This window comes from Chelonoidis abingdonii, chromosome 8 (assembly GCF_003597395.2).
Source record: "Chelonoidis abingdonii isolate Lonesome George chromosome 8, CheloAbing_2.0, whole genome shotgun sequence".
Lineage (NCBI taxonomy): Eukaryota > Metazoa > Chordata > Testudines > Testudinidae > Chelonoidis > Chelonoidis abingdonii.
In genome coordinates, this window is record NC_133776.1 from 33,793,362 (window position 1) to 33,817,149 (window position 23,788).

At 40.3% G+C, this 23,788-nt stretch overlaps 1 protein-coding gene across 2 annotated transcripts in view; it reads right to left on the bottom strand.

Annotated features, from left to right (window-relative positions):
• Positions 1-23,788, bottom strand: part of RASA2 (RAS p21 protein activator 2) — a 114,723-nt gene that overhangs the window by 81,299 nt on the left and 9,636 nt on the right. The window contains exons 2-4 of one of the 2 annotated variants that reach the window (XM_075068494.1): positions 14,180-14,297; positions 8,772-8,875; positions 6,521-6,615 (exon numbers count right to left, since the gene is read on the bottom strand). In XM_075068494.1, the coding sequence (XP_074924595.1) occupies positions 6,521-6,615; positions 8,772-8,875; positions 14,180-14,297 (317 nt within the window). Of the gene's footprint in view, positions 1-6,520; positions 6,616-8,771; positions 8,876-14,179; positions 14,298-23,788 lie in introns of those variants that run through there. The other variant, XM_075068495.1, reaches the window with a different exon arrangement.

Here is a 23,788-nt window from a genome sequence, read left to right on the forward strand (position 1 = left end):
TAGCCTTGGACCAGGGACGCAAGCAATCGATTTTGTGATTGCACTGTGGATGCGCAAACCCGATTTTATAACATCGGTTTTGTAATATCGGTTTAAACTACTTCGAATTAATCGTGCAGTGTAGACGTAGCCTGATACTGAAGCACTCAATGTATTTCTCAAGCAGGAAGGGTGAGCACAGGACAGGATGTGATGCAGCCTCACTTCTCTGCTTTTCAGTGCTTATAGTTTCTGCAAGTTTGGCAGCAGTCCCCAATGTAGTCCTAATTTTAAAGAAGTGGGACAAGATTCCCTCACCAGCACAGATATTTTGCAGCTGGCAAAACGCTTAAATCTTGGAGACCAAGGCACAACCTGGTACCAGGAGTCAGCGACCTCTAACAAAAACGGAACAGACACTCCAATAAAACAACATGCCAATCTAAAAACTAACAAGTACCAACTATTTATAAAAGATAGGGTAAAGTTCCATGTTATGAGAGAAAGCTTGCGGAAGCAAGCCAACATGCTCCTACCTCTGATAACAGCTAGGGCTTCGGACAAGGCGGCGAAAGGGCACGTGCACTGCCCTGATGGAGATTTTTCCACTTAGCATAGTACCCAACTCTGGTGCATTGGGAGTACACGCAACTGAAGTGGAATGTACATGTATAATCACTCAAAGAACTCCTCTAATGCGTGATCTTGCTAACAGTCCGTGTCCTCTCCCTCTTCCCCCTAGCCCGTACACTCTTTAAAGGAAAAATATTCATGACAGTTAAACTGTTAGGTCTTTATGGATGTGAAAGTTAATTTACATAGCATGCATATCAGAGACACTAAGCACACAAGTATAAAATAATCTGAACATTGGTCAGAAATACTAGAGAACACTCAGAGTTAAAGCAAAAACCTCAAAACACACAATGCTACATATCAGCCCAAAAAAAGCAGTAAGTAAAACACACACCTTTCAACAGCTTAGAAAGTGTTCTGGGGCTCCGAGACAAGTTATGTAATATTCTTATATGCATTATGGCATGTATTAAAAATATAGTCCTATGTTTATTTCAGAGTCACTGTACACACACTTCCCCATCAAGTTGGGGAGATTCCATCTCACAGTGGCAGCTTCCCTCCAAATTTTCCACTATACTTAAGAACATAAGAATGGTCACACTGTCAGATCAAAGGTCCATCTAGCCCAGTATCCTGTCTTCCGACAGTGGACAACAACAGGTGCTTCAGAGGGAATGAACAGAACTGAACCATCAAGTGATTCATCTCTTGTCGCCCATTCCCAGCTTCTGGCAAACAGAACCTAAGGACACCATCCCTTCCCATCCTGGCTAATGACCACTGATGGACCTATCCTTCATGAATTTATCTAGCTCTTTTTTGAATCCTATTCAAGTCCCATGCAAATTTACATCATTAGCTTATTCTAGCTTCTCACCACATTTCAGTCTCCTTCAGCTCAAATTCTAACCTTTTTCCTTACTGTCCCCAACACTTTGCTTCCACAGTAGCCAGAATATTATCCACTGTAACATGGAAATATTTGTGAGCGCACAAACCCAAACCACCAGGATCTGGTTAGCCTGGGATTCCCACTACTTGACACTATCAGAAGGCATGAGTATCATTTTAAGAGTTCAATGTCATCTTTTCTTAGCAGCAGGGTATGCAGGCTAGAGGTATGGGTTTGCTCCCACAGAGAGGATCCTCAAAATAGATGTGCAGCCAATCATTTTTTTGTAGCGCTACGCAGTAGATCTTCAGAGTTACGAACACCTGAGGAATGGAAGTTGTTTATAACTCTGAAATGTTCTTAACTCTGAACAAAACAGTTTTTTTCAAAAGTTTACAACTGAATATTGACCTAATACAGCTTTGAAACTTTACTATGCAGAAGGGAAAGCAGCATTTATTTATTTTTTAGTAGTTTAGGTTTAAACACAGAACTGTACTGACTTTTTGTGTCTGCTGCTGACTGATTGCATACTTCTGGTTCTAAATGAGGTGTGTAGCAGATTGGTCAGTTCATAACTCCGGTGTTTGTAACGGAGGTTCTTCTGTACATCCAAGCCAGGCTTGCAAGCTGACTTGGGACATATGTGCAAACTTCCCTTTCTCCAGGAGAGATCTAAGCACTGTAAGTGAAGGTTACTGAACTTCACTCAGAAGCACAATGTTTCAGTTGCGCTGCATTCCAGCAAATTTGTTTCTGAGTGAGGGTAGGGGAAGAACCTAAGGAAATCTTTATACTACTACTTCCCATCTGCAGAACAAGGTAATAATCTTGGACCCTTCCCAATGTCTTGACACTTGACTCTCAGTACACGTAAGACGATTGAGACTATGAATTTTGTAGCAGGAGCCATCCCCGCTTCATCCAAAATACAGCCAAATTAGTTAACTAGAGATAGTAAAAGGAAAAATAATTAAAACTTTGAAATTATTTCCATTTCACAGTGCTCCTAACAGGGAAACAAGTTGTTGGGTTTTTTCCAAATTTTGGAGATGCAGGTTAGTGTCATGTCTCCCCCTTCCCCTTTTTTCCCTGTTGGCCACTGACAGCAGTAAATGTGCAGTGTGTCCAGGGTTCCCCCGCCCCAACACACTTTTTATTCCCTTCTGCTTCCATTTTTCCTTTTTCTATTGTAACTTTTTCCAACTTCTTAAAAGTTCCTTTATTTTGTTCTTCTTTCTAGTTTAAAAGGTGAAACATCAATTCACTATTAAATTCAGTGGCAAAAAAGAGGGAAAAAATTCTAAAAAGGTTAGTGACCAAAAACTGGAAAAAATGTTGCGTATACTTTTAAATTGCTCATCAAAATGACATCTTCTCTTATGAAAGTGTACTTTAACAATAATTTCCTCAGATGAAAAATTCTAAACAGTTCTAAGTCAGTCATGTTCTTAACATTAACTGAAAAGGAATCAGAGGCCTGATATCAGTTCAGAACTCCGTAAATAATTGTCAGTTACGGGTACTTTTTCCACCAGTGTAGTTATACCAGTATATAAACACCTTTATATCAGAATAACTGGATCCATATTACAGAAGGTTGTACTGTTTTAATTATACCGGTATAGTACAGCTTTTGTCTATAGACAAGCCTGAAATAAGAAGAAAAAATGTAAATGGTAACTAAAGCAAACTTGCAAATATGTTTCACGACTAACTTGGACTGTCTACCACACTTTTAACATGTGGGCTAAAACCAAAGACTTGTTAATAGTTAAAAACCCAAGATAGATATTGCCTTTATTTTTATGAGCTTTTACCTTCCTGTGCTCCAAATTGCCACTGTGGCCCAAATAGCATAGAACTATTGGAACCACAGGTTTGCAGATAGGTCTACTGTCTCCATCTTAACAGCAGCACCTAGCTTCTTGCCTTAGAGAAGTCTTATTAACCCCTCTGAAGGCAAATTTAAGAACTTTTTACTTCATAAAGATATTTGCTATACATTACAATGTGGTTCTCTATCTTTCTACTGAATATTTATCAGGATTCAGTGATATTTCCAATTCTAGTTTATATTCAATATTTTTGAGCTGTTCTAGAAATTGTCAAAATTTGCTGCAGTACTGTGATGTTTTGCATAGTTATTTTCACTTATCTAAAAACCATGTGGCAAACAATGCACTCCCCACAGAAATGGTAAAATGCACTGGCTGGTAGTATAGTGCAAAAGAAATCAAGAGAATTTTTTTCTTACTAACAAGCTTAAGTACTTACTTCATGACTACATCTAGTTTTTCTGCATTCGCAAATTGTATGCCAGAACATCTCCATAGTTAATTAGAATTAGAATCTCTATTGCTGACATTTCCTAAATAGGTGTTAATGTTATATTAGTGATGGCCAACATTTTGCCTCTGTATGAAATTTAGGTCATTCATCAGGCATATGGTAAGCACAACTTCATTAAATAAATAAAGATAAAAAGAAAAAAAAAGTCCAAGAGCAAAAAACGTGTATCCTGAATACACCAAAAGGAACATGCGCTACTTCAGTGCCATGTCATCCAGCTGCACGCAGAATTAAGGATGGGACTGAGGTGGAAAATAGCAGAGAACAGATGGCTAAGTGCATAGTCTGAAGAGTTGATGGTAGAGAAAAAGCGGCATTTACAAGCCGCTTTTGGAAGAAGTGAACATTTCCTGCATTGTTATTTGAGAGAGCAAAGTCTGCTAGTTTTCTGTATCTAAAACACTGTACACTAAAGTTGTTTATGAACAGCTTCATATTTGCCTAATACATGTAGAGTATACAGCTAAAAGCAAGCTACTGTTCAATGTATTTCTTTGCAAATAAGCATCAAGTGCGATACCCACTTAAACCAAAGAAGGAAGATATTTCTGCATTCTGAATGGCTTTCTGGGAGAAGGTTATGGTTGATTAGAACTCACGTGGTATGGGGAGGGAGAATGACACACTAAATTAAGCAATGTTTTGATTTGTTCTAATAATATACGATATTAATTCAGATGTTTCTTTGCACAAAGACAGATTTTCCAACAAGTTTGGGCACACAACTCTGTGCCTACCTGCATGCCCAGGTAATGTAATTCTACATGCATAAGAGGATAATTCTGGGCATTAATATGTCTACCCTATTTGAAAATCTCACCCATAGATCCCCCCTTTTACAGAAAGTTTAATCCTCCTGACCAGCTTAACTGAAGGGTTGTGGGTCCTGCCCTTTTGTAAGTTTGAGAAAACCCTACTAAGTTTAAGATTTTTATATAAGTTGAATTCTACTGTGAACAAGGAAATTGCATTAGTCCTCCTTTCAATCTGATGGAGGAAATTCAACAGGAGGCTCTTGAGAACCTCCTTGAGAACGTTGCTGCTGTGGTATCACAGCAGCAGCCTTCAAGGAGGTTCTCAAGAGCCTCCTGTTGAATTTTCTCCATCAGATTGAAAGGAGGACTAATGCAATTTCCCTGCTTACAGTAGAATTCAACTCATCTCTAGGTGCTGATAAAACCATGCTGCCAGCAGAACTTAACTCATAGGCTCAAGAAGAGAAAAATTATTTTTGGAATGTGCGCAGTGTCAGGTATTTAACAAAAAAAAAAAACAACCACAACAACAACAAAAAAACCACACACACTCCACAGAAAGGACACCTCAAAATACTTCAACCCTGAGGTCCTTCAAACACCATTCCAAATTACATATACAGCAGCTCCTCACTTAGTCATCCTGGTTAACCTTGTTCCGATGTTAAGTTGCTGATCAATTAAGGAACATGCTAGTTTAAAGTTTTGAAATGCTCCCTTCTAACCTCATTTGGCAGTTGCCTGTTTTGTCCACCACTTGCAGGAAGAGCACCCCATTGCAGCTAGCTGGTGGGTGGCTGGAACCAGGGTCGACCAGCAGCCCCCTGCTCAGCTCCCCACTCCTCTAAGTTCCCTGTGCAGCAGTTATCCCTCCCCCACTGCCATGTGCTGCTCCTGCCCTCTGCCTTGGAGCTGCTCCCTGAGATTCCTGCTTGCTGTATGGGGGCGGGAATTGGGGGGCTAATGTCAGGGTGTCTGCTGCTGCTCCCCCCTGTTCTTGCACCCTGCTTAGCCTATCTTCCATAGAGCCGGGGGGACACACCACAGACAGACAGAGCTTCTAGACAGTAGCTGCAGGTCTCAGTAAGTGGATTTAATTAACAAGGCAGTGTACTTAAGCCTGGGGACAGCTACTTAAAGGGGAAATATGCATTTTTTCCCCTCTCACACACAGGGTGTGTCTGTCTGCCTCCCTCCCTTCCTGCTGCCTTGTAGAGTGTTGTGAGAGTTAAACCTTGAGGGCTCAGTCAATTGCTAGTTCATTTAGCAGTAAGGCACCACCCTCTGACTCCTCTACCTCAAGCAGGCTTCACAATCATCATAATCATGTACCAGTATTAAATTGTTTGTTTAAAACTTATAGTGCACGTGTGTATATAATATAGTCTTGTCTGGTGAAAAAAATTTCCCAGGAACCCCCTGGTTTATACTAATTCTTAAGGGGAAATTGGATTCACTTAACATTGTTTTGCTTAAAGTCGCATTTTTCAGGAACATAACTACAACGTTAAGTGAGGAGTTCCTGTACCAAACACTGTGCTATACTACAAGACGCTTAAATGGAATAAACAAAACTAGTTTGTATGTTTCCCAGTTCTTCACTCCTCCTCTCTGCAAGCACATGCCTTTTGCACAATGTTTTTAAATCAATATATATTTGTAAAGAAATACACTTCCTAGTACATCCACACAGTTACTATAATTTTCCTACCAAGATTGCTCTCTCGGTCATGCTACTTCTTGAAAAGCTGTCATGAGAAACAATAGAAGATATCCATTTTAGAAACTCATGGATATTACTATTAGAAATGAAGGAGGCACTTAAAGTTACAGAAATTACCCAGGTGCTCCCCAGCCATCTGGCAAAGTTTTCTGTAATTCCTAGAAACATTTATCTTACTGCAACTAGAACTTTTACCATATATGTAACATTTTTTCTTTAAATTTTAACATTAGTAGTTACCTGGACCTCTGAATTAGAATCAACAGGCTGAAGCAAAAACCATGTCTCTTTGCTGGTATATTTGCATAAGTCCTCTTTTTTGATTGCTACCTTTCCTACAGAAAAAGAGTGTGATAATGTAAGAAACTGACTTTCCCATGGAAGCATTAGATATTGCTTTTAATAAGAGACAACTTCAATCTAATCTTTAAAAAATTCAAGTCGTTTAACATCACAAACACAAAAAGTGGCAAATGTACTATAATTTTTAAAATTCTTTGTTCTCCTTTGATGCTGTAAGAAAGACCCAAACAAATAAGGGAAACTACTCATGTAAGGAAAACAGTGAAAAAGGACTATACAAACAAACAGTAATCAAACTGGAGGAAGAAATCTCTCTTTAATTGTACTCAGTACTTTGGATGCGACAAGTAACAGTGCTAGGTAAAATTAAACTTCTGCTTGAAAACAAGTTAATGTCCCTTTCAATACTAAACAAAATTAATGTTTAAGAGAACAATAAAGGCATTGAAGAATGTTTAAAAAATAGAAAATTAAAAGGTAAATAGCTTTTGCACTGATTGCTATTTGAAAAGCCATTATACCAAATTATCTGGCACACTGGCACAAAGTATTTCCTTCCTCAGTTCAAGTAACGGGAAATAACTATTTCCACTGAACACTTAACTAGAGTTTTTAAAAGGAACTATTTATCCAAAGAGTCTTCACAAAAGCAGTGGCAAAAGGGCAATTATAGTTTCATTTTATCAGGGAAGCAGCCTACTCATGTAAAACATTTTGCAGCATATGTACCTTTTAGCCATTTCATGACAAAACTAAATGTGTTAGGAAGTCTTCAGCAAAATTAAAAAAAAAACCAAAACAGTACTTCCACTACATATCCCCAAATACAAGCAATGATCCAAATATTTTGTTGGCATGGAGCTGTAGAAACCCAAAGAGGAAATTACATATTTTTTCTGAAATGCACTGAATCTGGTGAGTAATTATATAAAGTTGTTCTACCACCCTCAAAAAGGGCCAAGTTAAAACAGGACTGAACTAAGCAGACTCCTGTACCCAGTATAGAAAAGTACAGTATTTTAATTATTTTCAACTGTGTGCTGAGCTAAAACGGTCTGTACAAAACACACAAAAAAACCCATCCCATACACTGCACCTTTAGACCATGGGTGGGCAGACTATTTGGCCCGAGGGCCACATCTAGCAATAGAAATTGTATGGCAGGCCATGAATGCTCACAAAATTGGGGCTGGGGTGCGGGAGGGGGTGAGGGCTATGGCTGGAAGTGTGAGCTCGGGGGTGGGGCCAGAAATGAGGAGTTCTGGGGGTGGGAGGGAGGCTCAGGGCTGGGACAGGGCTGAGGAGTTTGGGGTGTAGGAGGGTGCTCCAGGCTGGGAACAAGTCGTTGGGGTGCGGGAAGGGGTACAGGCTCTGGCTGGGGGTGTGGGCTCTGGGGTGGGGCTAGGGATGAGGGGTTTTTTGCCCCAAATCCCTAAATGGCCCCCCTAAGGATTGAACTCAGCTCAGTGGTTTGAGCACTGGCCTGCTAAACCCAGGTATCTCCCCCACACACCTCCCAAGAACTGGTCCTGCTTTGAGCAGAGGGTTGGACTAGATGACCTCCTGAGGTTCCTTCCAACCCTGATATTCTATGATTCTATGGAGGAGTTTGGGGTGCAGGAGGGTGCTCTGGCCTGGGATCGAGGGGTCTGGAAGGCAGAAGGGCGATCAGGGTGGTGGAGGAGGTTGGGGCATGGGGGGAGGCTCAGGAGTGCAGTCTCTGGGCAGCACTTACCTCGAGTGGCTCTCAGAAGCAGTGGCATGTCCCTTCTGCAGCTCCTACGCAGAGGCATGACCAGGCAGCTCTACACTGCCCTGTCTGCAGGCACTGCCCCTGAAGCTCCCATTGGCTGTGGTTCCCGGCCAATAGGAGCTGCGGGGCGGAGCTTGGGGTGGGAGCACCATGTAGAGCGGAGCCCCCTGGCTGCCCCTATGTGTAGGAGCCGGACAGTGGCCATGCTGCTGCTTTCAGGAGCCATGTGGAGCAGCCTCTGACCCTGCTCCTCCACCTGAGAGGGGGAAGCCCCAGACCCCGCTCCCGAGTGGGCGCTTGAGGACCAGATTAAAATGGCTGGGGGACCGGATCTGGCCAGCAGGCCATTGTTTGCCCACCCCTGCTTTAGACTATAGATATATTTTACACAATTTCAACAGTAAAAGGTTATTTTCAGAATATACTAGTTCTTACCTATACGCAGGTCTCTTTGTAAAACGCTCTTATCATAAATATAGAAGGACAAACACTGGAATGTTCTTGGAATCTCGAAGTAAAACTCTTCACCAAAGAAAGGACTGGGAAAAAAAAAAGAGTGGGAAAAGTAACTGTAAATAGCAAAATATTCTGTTGTAGAATGTATAGAAGATGACAGAAAAGAAGTTCAAAAATCCAGTTTTCCAAAATGTTTGTGTTATGAAGGGAACTCGCTCCTTTCCAGTTCCCAGTCCTAGTTTACCAAATAACTATGAGGCGCTTCAGAGTTTTTATCTTTTGTTTACTCATTTGTTTCTGTGGCCACAATATTCTAGTGATATATTATACTAGTAACTACTGAGACAGATGTTCAGGTCTATGAGAACAAAGATTCAAGTGTTAAATTTACAAATGGCTTTGTTTCAAGTGATTAAAAGAAATTAAGTCAAGCACTGAAATTTCAGAGGAATTATTTAGGTTCTCTTTTCTGGAAAGATACAAAATAAATATGTTGAAAGCCTGTACACTAGAAGACTTATTTCTAAAAAAAAATAGAACCCAGATTTCTTCAAACTTGTGTAGCTGATCCCTGTGGCAGAAAGTGATCCTTTCGTTGTCTGCTAGATCAGAATGTCACTGTTCTGTGAACCGATTTACTTTTCCAACTCTCACGAACCCCATGTACTGAGAAGCCCAAATTCACAGGTAAATATCCTAATATGTAGTTCTTAACTGATTTTTGAAGGTTCCAAAAATCACCTTAAATCTAGTGTCAACTTCTTTCCAGAGATATTTAACCAGAGGACATTTCCACAAAATAATTTATATTAGTTTTTACTACTACAGTAGGACCTCGATTTAGACAAGTACCTGTGAGACATATTATTTAATGATGTATCAACCAAATAAAGTAGTATTATCATGTAATCTATTTTCTTTGAAAACTATATTTAGGTTTAATCATCATTTGAAAATAATTAGTAAAATATATTGAAGTACTGTTTGTAAAATTAACAGTATTACTTTAATACACCATTTACTATCATCTATGTCAGAGGTGGGCAAACTACTGCCTGTGGGCCACATTCGGCCCTGAGCTCTTGGCCCAGGAGGCTAGCCCCCGGCCTTTCCCCTGCTGTTCCCCCTCCCCCACAACTCACTGTGCCACCAGTGTAATGCTCTGGGCTGCAAGCTCCTGGGGCAGCGCAGCTGCAGAGCCCAGTCTGAGCCGAAGTTCTGTGCTGCACCGTGCGTGACTGGTTTCAACCAGGTGGCGCAGCTGCATATCATGGTGTAGCCGCACTGCCAGCCACCGGTCCCGGAAGGGGGGCAGATAGGGGCGGGGGATCCAGGGGTGGCCAGGGGACAGGGAACAGCTGGATGGATGGGACAGGGATCCAGAGGGGCCGTCAGGGGCGAGAAGGGGGAGGAGGGGCTGGGCCATGCCTGCCTGTTGTGCCTCCCCAAGCAGCCCTCCATACAAATTTCTGAAACCTTATGCAGCCTTCAGGCCACAAAAAACAACAAAAACAAAAACCAACCAACAACAACAACAAAAAGTTTGCCCGCCCTGATCTATGCTGAGAATTGGGAAGAGGAGTTAGGCCAATTAATAAATACTAGTACCAGTACAACACAGAATGGCAAGTTTTCCTTTTTCTGATTTAATTTGGTATTCTAAATTAGCATAGCAATAGGGTGTGCATTAATAGATTACTGGGTCAAGCTTCAAGAGTGTAGACTTTTTGCCTCAAGCTTTGCAGTATGCACCAATAGTCTAACAATGTACACCCCACTTTGGCTCATTTGCTGCTAGAACATAGCTTGTTTTATGGCATTTCATAGATTTGTACAGACTACAAATAGACACCAAAAACCAATGTTAGATGCCACTGAAACAGTAACTATCTTAACTCTTTAGTGACGTTTTTTCATTTTATGAATAAAAGTTGTGTGTTGGAGAAATACTCAGTGGGTATCCAAGATCTTAAGTCCTTTCTCAAGAAAAAAAAATGAAAATTATTTTAAATCTTATTGATGGATAAAATTTTAAGTGTCAATTGCTATTAATCTAGTTAAGAGTAATTTGGTTTCAGTACCATTATGAACTTCAGTACACACACACACACACACACACACACACAAACACACACACACTTTTAAATGAATTTTATGGATGCTGTGATGGCCCATCTGAACACTCTAATTTACCTATTGGACTGCAAGCTGGGAAAATTAAGTCTGAGAAGAAATCCCTAATTAGAGGAAGCTCACCTGTGCAGGAACAGACAGGGCTTCTATAAAGCCATTGAGTGATAGAGTGGGACTGCAGTGACTCCCTGGGAGAAGGGAGGCGTTTTTGGGGCTACCAAGACAAGTAAGTAACCTGCAGTTGCTCCCTGGGAGGGAGCAGTAAGGTTGGCAAACCCAGAGATGGGAAGGGTGCCAGATGATAAGGAAAGGGCTCAGGGAAAGGCAGTAAGGTCTAGAAGGGAACAAATGTTGGCAGTAAGGTCTAGAAGAGCTGGAAGAGAGAGCAGGGTCAGGTTCCCCTGCCAGCTACCAAGGAAGTGGCACTATGAGGCAGTCAAGGGAAAGACTGTCTGGGATGAGAAGACATACTTTGGTTTCCCAGAAGGGGAAAATGTTCACCCTACAGCCAGGTCACTGTGGGCATGAAGAGGCAGTAATAACTCATGGACCAAGAGAGGGGCTGCAGACCGAGAGGGTGAGTACAACAGCAGGAAGGGGAATTGACTGTGCGACATTAATCCCCAGAATGACCAGGAGAAGGTGTCATCCAGCAGTGAGCAGAGTGCTCCAGCACAACTGTACAATGGAACTAATGGGTCTCATTAATGTAGTTATATTAAGAGGTTAAAAAGGAGAATCCTCTCTTTATTAGACATACTTACAAGATTCGGATACCACCATATAAATGTTCTTATAAGAAGTTAACATGGAAAAGCTCTGTTTTCAAGTGCACTGAATCTGTAAAGGTTTTGACATGACCAATAGATCTGAACTCTTACAATTCTAATGCATTTATATGGTAAAGGTTTATAGCCATTCTTTTTATGTGTATATCTAAACAAATAGAAATGTGCACATTCACTATGTTTCAACATCGGTGACAAGATTTCAGAAGCTTATTTCCAGTCTATATAGCAACTAAGAGAATGCTACCTAGGCCTGGTCTACTCTATAAAATTAGGTCTATGTAAGCTGTCTTAGGTTGACCTAGTTGTGCATTTAAGTGTAGACACGTATCTCCCATCAATGTAAGCTCTCCATTATGCTGACAAAGTAACACCCCCGCCCCCCCTCCTGAGCGGTGTTGAGCCATGGTCGATATATTGAGGTCGATGAAGCGCAAACATAGGGTTGACAGAGGTAACAGTGCCTAACAGTCCTCCGGCAGTTGTCCCACAATGCCTCACACTGACTGCTCTGGTCACAATTGTGACCCTGACTGCCCTGGGGTCACAGAGACCAGAAGGTGCTTCCTCCCTTTAAAGCCCTGCAAATTTTTGAAGTACCTTTTCTTGATTATCCATTTTGGTGAGCACACCTAGCAAATTCTCCATTGTTGTGCACAACTGCCTGGCTGACCATGGCAGCTGCACACTCCAGATGCACTGCAGGTTGGGGTAGACAGGAGATATTGGATCTCCTGGGCCTGTCAGAAGAGGCTATGCAACAACTACACAACCAACAGATATCCACAGAAATGCAAAAATCTATGAGCAAACTGCACAAGAGATGCAGCAGAAGGGATATGACAGGGATCATCATGACACCACCACATGAAAGCAAAGGAACTGTTGCAGCATTCCAGAAGGCCAGTAAAGCCAACAGTTGATCAAGTGCCAAGCTGTAGATCTGCCATTTTTACAAAGAACTACATGCCATATTGGCAGAAAGCCTGCATGTGGTTGTGAATACCTCCAAGAAGCCTGAGTCACAGGCCCCTGATGTGAGCAGCAAATATGAAGAGGTAGTGGGACATGCGACTAGGGGAGGGGAAAACCCAGCCACGCCATGAACCAGGACCTACTTGAGACTCCACTGCAGTTCAGTCAGTCCCAGCAGTCAAGCACACTGTTTGTCACCCCAAGCCTGCATTACGATGTAAACCTACCAGTCATTGCTTGTGTCTCGGGCCCAGAAGCAGTGCTCCACTGTTCACAGGTGCTCCATGAATGTCATCAACAATCATGAATTCGTCCTCACTTTGTTCCACAGCAATCTGACCTCCAGGAAATTGTCATGTTCCCCGTGGCTCTTCTTGCAGCTCTCCAAATACCGGACTATCATGTGTTTTATGCTTGCAATACTCGGGACAAGAATGCAGAGCTGTGCAAGCTCCATGCTTCTGTGAGAAATGGCAGCCAGTGACAAGTCCTTTGCAGGTTTGGGCGATTTTCAAAATACACGTGAAAATTATGGGATGGTATTATGGGGTGGAGAAAGCTGCATGATGGGAACTTGACCCCACAGTCCTCGTCACCCCTACATGATTTGTTTCTGCCCCACCATGCATTGCCAAAAGAGGGTGCTGCATGGTGGCAAGTTGTACACTAGCATATCAACTCATAGTGCACTACACTGTGCATCAAAACAAACGCTACTGGTAAGTATGCAGAGTGCTAATGAAAAAAAGTCATGTATGCATGCACACAAGTGATATACTAACCACAGCAGCTTTATATCAATGTAACTTTGGTCAGTCAAGTGGCTGGTCTAGCTGTACTATGTTAGCATAAGTTACACGTCCAAGAGACAAGATTTTCAAGAGTTATATCGATATCAAATAAGGAGATATCACAAAAAGACTAAAGACTGAGGGGGGAAATTTGAACTCTTGTACTCTAGAAACAGGTTCTGCAGGATTCAGACACTATTGTTAGAATTCTACTTTGAAGGCTGAATAATGAATACAGAAGACAGAAATAGTAAATTGCAGAAGAGACTAATGAACAAGTGCAGCTTCTTTCTCTTGAAAAATATCCTGAAGAATGTTCAGTTGACCAAAAGAAGTTGGTTGTGCAAAGATTTTCAGAATACAGCAGGTATTTCTTTATTTTAAATACCACATGTGTAGTGCTTTTGAACCAGTTGTTTTCATTATAGTTACTCTCAAGATTTACAAGTCAGACAGTTTTGTCCAGATCACAGTCCTCAGCTCCCATTAAAAAACACAATACACCACACACACAGTAGATGGGATACTATTCAGCAAACAAGAAAAATGAAAAACAGAGCTAGGCAAATATTTTGTATTACAGAGAGAAGAGCGAGCACATAAGAACTATAGTTTTAAAAAAAACCACTAGACAATTTATCCATCTTGTACAATGCTGAAGTTATTTCACAGAAACTTAAGTCTAAAAATGTAGATGTACCTTAAAGACTTTTCAACCACCTGTGTACGAAAAACTTCTTCTTGGTCCAAGTTTATGGTACAGAAACAGTCTCTCATTTTGTTGGGTCCAGAGTATGGCACTAAATTTCTGGCTTCGCCTGTTAATAAGCAATGAAGTAATTTTAACAAGAGAAAAAAAAAATAAAGGTTACTAGCCACAAAAATTTTAGACTTACCATTTGTAACACTCTACCCCAGAACAGCATCCTAGACCCTCCATATTCACCACTGTCATAATTATGTTTTGTATGAATCTTTTTTTTAAAGTCTTGATCTGTTGAACATTAATATCCTGGAGGATTGTATGTGAAGTTATAAAGTTTTGCTATGTATGTGTTACTGAATATGTTGTGAGGTTGGGAACACCCACAACCAGCCTTTCAGGTACAACAATGGAATAGCCAGAGAGTGGTTAATGGCTCAGCTCATCAATACCCATCAAGGAAAGAATCCACTATTCCAGGAACTGTGTACAATGGAGACTTCTGAGAGAGAGAACACTCAGACAAAGGAGACTGCTTGACCAAAGAGGAATTGACTGACTCCCATGTCACAGCAAAAAGGTCTTTCAAGAAAGCTGGAAGAAAGACATCATCATTGGGCCTCACTCCCTCCACAACACATCACCTGGAAACACATCTGAAGGAAAAAGACTGAACTGGGGGATGGTGGTCCCATGCTGGAAGGCAATCCCAGCCGGTGTATTGAGGATCTGTGACCTTTTTGTATCATGTCAGGATGAGAATTTATTCTTGTTTCTTAAATAACCAACTGTGATTTCTGTGCCTGCTCCTTATAATCACTTTATCTTTCTGTAGTTAATAAATCTGTTTTATATTTAATCTAAAAAACAGTGTTTTGGTTGAAGTGCTTGGAAAATCTCAGCTCAGTTTACAAGAGCTAATGGCGTGTCCTCTCCACATCAAGGGAGGGACAGATTGGGTAATGAACTTGCACTGGCCAGGCTTCTGACCAGTGCAAGACAGTATAGGTCTGGAATGCGAAGTTGGGGAGCTAGGGGGATATTGGCTGCAAGCTTCTCTGTTGTTGGTTCAAGAATGGCCGAGTGTAACTCAGTTGGGTGTGTCCCTGTCTATGGATGTCTGTGTAAGTGTAGTACCCGCAAGAGGTTTGAGGCCTGACACAACATCAGAGTGAGAGGGATATCCCAGGTTGGTGGGACAGAGGCCTCTGTGGTCTCATAGTCCAGGTTTCAGCCCAGAAACCCTGTCACACCATTAGACAAGTATTTTTTAATGCAATTAATATCCAGCTATTTACAAACTTATATAGCACTTTTCATCCAAAATGAGCACAAGATATTATACACACACACGAATTACTTCACCCACTACTGTAACAGAGTTACCTGTGGATGGCACAAGGCAACTGTTCAGCAGCACACAGTAAGGCAGTTTTATTTAAAAAAAAAAACAACCCCCCCCCCCCACAAACTTAATATACTATACACAATCAAAGCTCATGGGATATATGTATAGAAATCAATTAACCATTCCCTACTGCTGCAAAAACTGCCAAAGATAATTAATCACAAGTCGACAGGACTTCTATGCTGTATTTTATCCAGAAGAAGGAAACTACCAGAAAAGCACACTATACTAAAGAAATGGTTCACTACTGACTCAGAAAAAAATAACACTGATTCATTAACACACCGATTCAATAACACCACTTCCTGCAACATCTCCACTTTCCCTACAGAAGTCTCATCTTAGTTATGATTTGGCTGCAAGTCATAAGACAAATACACGATTTGACTGAAATGTTGACAGTATTTTTGTTTTTTAAAACAAACAGTCTGGTTTAAGTTGGTTCATTATAGAAGATTTTAATCACTGAAGCGCCATTTGGGACGCAACCGTGAACAATTTTTACTTAACAGTATCAATGTATTCTCAGTAAGAAACAATAGTTTATTTTCCTAGTATTGGTTTTTCTCTTCCCCCAACAGCCTTCTGAAAAGGGGCAACAGAAAAATAAGCAAGAGAGCAAGTAGCCTCGAAAAACAATCAAGGACAGGATTTTTAGTAGTAGTAAGGGATCAATGGGGTCAAAGGGTTGAAGAATTCACTAGAGGCTCAAGGATTTGGCCAGGGGAAAAGGTCATTCAAGATTTCAATCAGAGCAACTTCAGTGAAGTGGAGAGGTCATAAAAGACTTTGATTTCTGCCAATTCTCCTTATGGCTAACTGACTTGGGCCATGGCTACACTGGCGCTTTACAGCACTGCAACTTTCGCGCTCAGGGGTGTGAAAAAACACCCCCCTGAGTGCTGCAAGATACAGCGCTGTAAAGCCTAAGTGTAATCAGTGCTGCAGCGCTGGGAACGCGGCTCCCAGCGCTGCAAGCTACACCTGTAGAGGATGTGGTTTACGTGCAGCGCTAGGAGAGCTCTCTCCCAGCGCTGGCGCTGCGACCACACTCACACTTCAAGTGTAGCCACAGCCTTGGTTCCATCCTGGTCTATTTGTTGCTGGTTGTCTTGTCTCCCTCTTGGCACTGAAACTGAGATGTTTTCACCCCCCAACTCTCCAATAGTTGTCCCTCCCCCCATCACAATAAAGCTCTGCACACCCACACATGCCCCCACACCCTATAAACTAATCAGATTATTTTTCCTACAGACTTGAAGGAAGATAGATATTGTAATTTCTACCTATTTTAAAAATCTTTGCAATACAGTTATTACTGTGATGAAGTCCATGCAAGTAAAAGCGCCTACCTATACAGGGAGGGTTGAAAGATTTTGTAAGGGTTATTGCTTGTCTTAGCCCAGCTGCAAGTGGACAAAATGTCTGCACCCTGAAAGACTGCAACTGGCAGTCCTGCAGTGATCACTAACTAGAAACAGAAAGTGATTCATCCAAGTCAGGATTCAGATACAGCAATAATGGTATTTGCTTTCCCAGCAATGCATGTGTTCTGTAGCTGTCCTCAGAAACGTCAATGACATTAAAAAAAAACAGATATGGCCCTTAACCTAAATCACCATAAAGAGAATTGTTAAGGAGTTATAAGATTTAATAAAACCCCAAAAAGTAATACTGAACACAAGGTTACAGTCAACTGATGTGGAAAACCCTAGAAAGCAGCATTAGGGACAGAATGTCACTTGATATACGGCATCAAAACTAACTTTTTAGAACTGTTTGAGGGGAAGAAAGATTCTCCTATGAAACTGAAAATAGTAATCCCTACAGTGACTTTATTGAGATGGGATATAAATTTTATGTAGTTTCCAATAAACATACATGCATGAATAGACCAGTTAGAGCAAGTTATGCAGATCATCCTAAGCACCAATAAAAGCTTTATACAAAAACCAGTCTCAATATGCCTCATTTTACTGCAAATGTAATATACATATTTAAAAAATTATAGATCTATATTATAGTATTATTGGCACATAACTTTTTTTTTTTTTTTTTTTTTTAAAAGTACACGAACATTTTGAAATTGCGTAGAGTTTTAGAGCATTAGATGTAGCTATGCCAGAGGTAGACAAATAGGCACAGGGCAAACAATGGCACAATACATGTGATTCATCACATAGCTAGTGCAACCACTCCATTTATGGCAGTGACGTCTATCTATGCCTGTGAGGTACGTGTACATGTATGTATATACTCATGAATGAATAACAATCAAGATATGTTGGAAAATCTATTTTAAATAATTTTAATGGTTTTTAAGATGTATGATTTTCTTCTCTCTCTGCAGTTTTGTATAGCTACTCATAGTAATGAAAGCACCCTGGTTTTACAGTAGGTCAGGGTGCGGGGGGAGGAGGGGCAGTAGGAAGTGTGTTTTTTTGTTTTTTTTAAGTTAACATTTCTAATCTGGATACACAATGCAGTACACAGGCTTTATACTCATTGGGATGACTTGCACAACTCCACTTCTGAGTTTTGTGTCATTTTGTTACTCAAAGAATAAAAAAACTTAAACATAAAAGGCTCGGTATTCTTTAAAGAGCCTTTAGTTGTTACACTTGCAAAAGACACCCTAAAAATAAGATACACACACCCACCCACCCCAGACTTCAAAATGTGAAGCAAGCACAACCAATGCAGAGATCTTCATTCATTCAATGCATACAACTTAGGATGGCTGTGATCGTACTTCAAAAATTTACATGGTTACCTATTTTATTGCTCAAAATGTGTAAGGAAAGCAAGTGTATTATGAAGATCTGCACCAGCATTTTTTAAGGATCGAAGAATTAGCTTTTTGGGATGGAGGAGATCAGAAGACGTGAGATGTGCAAAATAACATTGGTAGTAGGCCTTTAAGACCATGTGATAAGGTTTCTGTGGGTTGGAGATCAATTGTTTTTCTGAAGGAAAGCTTTCAAAAGCTTGGGATATGCTGAGCCAAGTGTTTCCATGCTGAAATGTAAGTGTAAACATGTCACATCCAAATTTACAGCCAAATTGCTAAATTTATCATTTAACTTTGTGAAAAATACAATGATCCAACTAGTGAAAAATAAAATGCATAGTATAGTAACATTTATTTATTTATTTTGGTTGTTCTGATTTGTCAATTTCAGTCAGGTTGGTCTGGTGCCTGAAATTAACTATTCAGGACAAATAATGTGTGTAACATACCGCTTTTCTGGTGAATTTAGATTAATGTTTTTAGTGATATATTTCACACGAATATCAAAATAAAATAGTGTTCAAACCTGCCTTTCATTGCTTTTCAAAATATGGTGCAATTTTATAATTCTCAGGAATAGAAACTTGTTTCATTGCCACCAAGGTGGGTGGATTTAAATCACTAATTTTAATAGAAATTTAAAACAGCAAGTAGTAACCTCAATTTAAATCCTCAATTTTAATCTTATTTTGGATTTGTACTTTTTAGTTATTTTCTAAAAGAAAGGTTAATTATTATTGATTGGAAACCATTAAAATGCGTTGATTTGCAGCTAACCACACATACATACACTTAAATAATTACAAACTTAAGCCCAAATACACCTACAAGGTTTTTTACATTTTTTTTTATTATGCTGGAAAATGGCAAAATCACATTTACCTAGTGAATCTTTATTTTTTATTCCAGGAGTGTGTCAAATTACATTTGGATGGAAACTGGACTTCAGTTAAAATGCACAAAAACAGCATTTTACAATGATCAAATAAAATTACCTGAAAATATGCTAGATACAGAAGAAAGTTTATCAAGACATGTTTTATATTTAAAATTAACAAATTTATTTAACCAAATGAAGAGAATATTTTGGTTTATTGAATTATAATGTCTAGTCACCATGTCCTTCAACATTTTAAAACTAGCAGATCTCATCCTCTCACACCTAATTTTTATTCATGGATTAGAAGAGGAAAACAAGTTTTCCTACTTTTTCCAATTCCCCATAAGTTTCTCAACTCTGAATGAACCAGTTGAACAAACTGAAATGAAGAAAATTCTGCACCTGCAGAGATTACTGCTGCCAAAATCTCGTTTAACATTTTAACACTCTGACTACAGCTATTTGCAGCAGTTAAGTGGCTGTTTTCCTTAAAACTTCAGAAATAGACATGTAGAGGTTGAATTTTTTTATTTAAAGTATTTTAATAGATTTAGTACATTTAGACCTTAAAATTATTTGAAATTATGACAGCCTAACTTTAATTGTCAGAGAGGTAGCTGTGTTAGTCTGGATCTGTAAAAGTGGCAAAGAGGTCTGTAGCACCTTATAGACTAACAAACATATTGAACCATGAGCTTTCGTGGGTGAATACCCACTTTGTCGGATGCATGCATGTATTCACCCACAAAAGCTCATGCTCCAATACATTTGTTAGTCTATAAGGTGCCACAGAACTCTTTGTCACTTTTAACTTTAATTGGTTTATTTAAAAAAAAACAAACAAACCATTTACTTGACTGAAATAAACATTTTCCTAAAAATACATTTTTATCTCATTTTTATTCACTCTGATAACCACTCAAATTTTCAGTTCAGGGAAAATACAGAATATAATAAAAAAATTGAGACTAATTATGTATGCTGTAATGGGCTTGGATTTTGGATAAAAGCAATATTAGGTTTTGCTCCTACACAGTACCTAAAGCTGTCCCACTTCATAATGTACTTTTATATAAAAACTGATTAAATAAAATTAAGAGAAAGCTTGGAACACTGATCAAGCAACTATTTTTACATTTAAATATAATTCAAATTCCCCATACTAGTGTCACGTTGCAAGAGTTAGTAGTATTAGCACCGTGACAAAGTATTAGAAATAACAGTTGTTACTAGCACCTCATTATCTATAAATTTCCAGGATTATCGCACTGTCACTCTGAAACATAAAACGTCTGTACAGTTAGTGAGACACGATGGGTGAGGTAATATCTTTTATGGACCAACTTTTTTGTTTAAGCTCAAAAGTTTCTCTTACCAAGAGTTGTTCTGAAGTTGCTCTAGTAAAATATATTACTTTGCCCACCTTGTCTCTCCAATAGCCTGAGACCAACACAGCTACAACACCACTGTATATGCAGTCAGTGTGAAGCAATGGAAACAGCTACAAAGCTGTTGGCTGAGAGCTTTTTTTTTTGTTCAGACTATCACCAGGCTGAATCATCACTAGGTTTCATGGTCTGATTCCATCCAATTTTTAATTTTTCAGTGATTTTGACTTTATGATTACACTCAAAGTATACAGCTACAGTAAGGTATGCATTTATGCCATGCCAAGAGTCCTCGACCATAGAAGTAACACAACCCATCAATACCCTTATTCTCCAGCTAATTTGCATGCAACAATTTCACTGGTTGCCAGAGGGAGACTCCACAGATGGTGGATTATATGGCCCAACTGCCATAGTTCTTCAAAACCACCACAACCAGCACACAAAATAACCCCAAACACACATAGCCCCTCACAACAGCACACACCCTTCATTTGCCACCCAGACACCAACACAAATCTTATGGGATTCTCTCTGTGTTACTCTGAAACCTGCAATGTCTACTGAGTCAGCATGAAGTGACAGAAACAGCTACAACCATGTTTACGTGCTCTTTTTGTTTAGCGCAAAACCAGGTTCAGCCATCACTGGCCCCTACAGGAATCAGGTGGAATGTTAGAGTCCAAAGGTTCCGCGGCAATTGAAATGTGACAGACGTTCAGAGAAGAGAGGAACAACAGCTATGTGGGTTAACAAAGAAGTGGCTGTGCCTCCAGTCAGATGGCAACTCTGTGCACAAACAATGACATTGTTCCCTACAACATAGCACATGAAAACAAGTGCCCCAAAATACTAGCTCTCTACATTATTTCCTGTTCACCAATATGCACTGCTTTGCACAGTGTTACCATATTTAACATTACTGTGGTTTGTGAACATCTTTGTGAATGCGTTTCCTGCTATGGTGTTCGGTGCAATAGTACACAGGCATAATGGTGTGAAGTTACAATAAGTACTGGCGTTATCTGATTCCAAGCCACACAGAATTGGGCAAAAGTGAAAAGAAGTTCCCTTACATACTGCTATACAGTGGCACTGTTACCAGTACGACTCTAAGCTTTGACCACAGAAAACACCAAGAAAGCAAGCTACCCTCACCAGACACATAGGGTATGTCTACACTGCAGTTAAACACCTGCAGCTAGCCCATGTCAGCTGACTTGGGCTGGGGGGCTATAAACCTGCAGGTCACGAACATCTATACCACAGTTTTACAGGCCTATAGCTCAAGCCCGAGCCATGGGCCAGCTGCAGGCATTTAATTGCAGTGCAGACATACCCAGAGGCTGCTTAAAAGGAGAACACAAAGGGAAAATAAATCAGATACAGGATACAGATGGTGGATTACATAGCCAAACTGCAACATCCATGAGACAGTACATGCTTTCATCTACTAGTTCCTTAACCTGTTAAATGTAGGTATTGCAGCAAAACAACCAACAAGTCTGTACTCGGAACCTAATGAGCTATCTTAGCCAAGCAGAATGATGGACTCTTTTTATAAAGTGACATGCATTTGCAATGGATCAAGCAGAGGAAGATAAGAAATGACTACTAATGAGTAAGACAGACTAGAATTATAAAATTACGATCAGTTTCACTCAGCAGAAAGTATTGTGGGTAGCGTTCACACATGCAATGCACTATGCTTCCTCTAAACATGGCAGCTTGAATTAAAAATATTTAAATGAATTAATACTTAAACATAACACCTTTCATTCCAAAGAATCCAAAGCACTGAACTAGCCATACAGGAGCAAACTACATCCACTACTGAAATGTAGTCTCATCTGAGGTAATGCAGTGACTCAGGCCTCAGTCAGGCTATGGCTACTGTGAAGAGAGGCAGACATGAGCCAACACAATGGAGATAACCTTAAAATGTATATTAATGTTCATGCTAAATTTCTGGTCCCCCACCCCCTTTAATAATATAAACAGCATAGTAGTAATAATACTCGCTTAAGAAAATAAACTGTAAATTATCATCACAATACAGTTTTTCAGCCACAAACTGTCACCCCAAAAGGGAATCAACTCCTCCTGTCCAGGGCTGCAAAATCCAGCTTCACCCCAGCTGTCCCACCTTCACCTCTCTCCAGCTTATGATGCTCCTTTGCTTGGACACTGCAATGACGACACTTCTTTCTAGCAGGTCCACCTGGGAATGATAATTCTAACCCGGGGCACTCAAACTGTATTCCCTCTGTCAGCATCCCAGTGGTCAACTTCACCAGTCATATGCTCTGTGCCCCAATTATATTCAGATTAATTTTTTCACACACCTGTCCGCAGATAATGTGGTTTTCATTTTATGACTGCCATAAAGTATCCTACCACCCACCACACAAAGGGCCAGCTTCCTCTAGGACACAACTGACTTCCTCCACCAACTCTGCAATATTAACAGTCTCCCTCAGAACACTGTCCTCACCACCATGGATTTTACTTCCCTATACACCAACATCCCTCACAATGATAGCCTAGCTTCCTGCCTCAGATATTTACAAGACACTGTACAACCCTCAGATATCCACCCCAAACACACTGCCAAACTCATCCATTTCATCCTCACCCACAACAATCTGACATTCAACACACACACACTTTTTTCAAACCATGGAAACAGCCATAGGAACTAGGACAGCTACCCAATACACCAACCTCTTCATAGGCCACCTTGAAGAATTTCTGGACAAAATGCACTACAAAACCAATTATATACTTGAGACATATTGATGGTATTTTAATCCTCCTCTGGACAGACTGCCTAAACTCAATCACAGATTCCATCACCACTTCAACAAACACCACCAATCCATTAAACTCTCTCTGGAATTCTCCCACCCTGGCATCAACTTCCTGGACACCAAAATCAGCTTCAAGCATCGAACCTCACAGACAAGCATATACAAGAACCTCACGGCTCACCGCACCTACCTTTACAGATCCAATAACCACCCCAATTTACAGCCAGGTACTCAGGGTATGTCTTCACCAGCAAAATTAAAATGCTGCCGCGGCAGAGCTTTAACATGGCTGTGCAGTCGCAGCACAGCACTGGGAGAGAGCTCTCCCA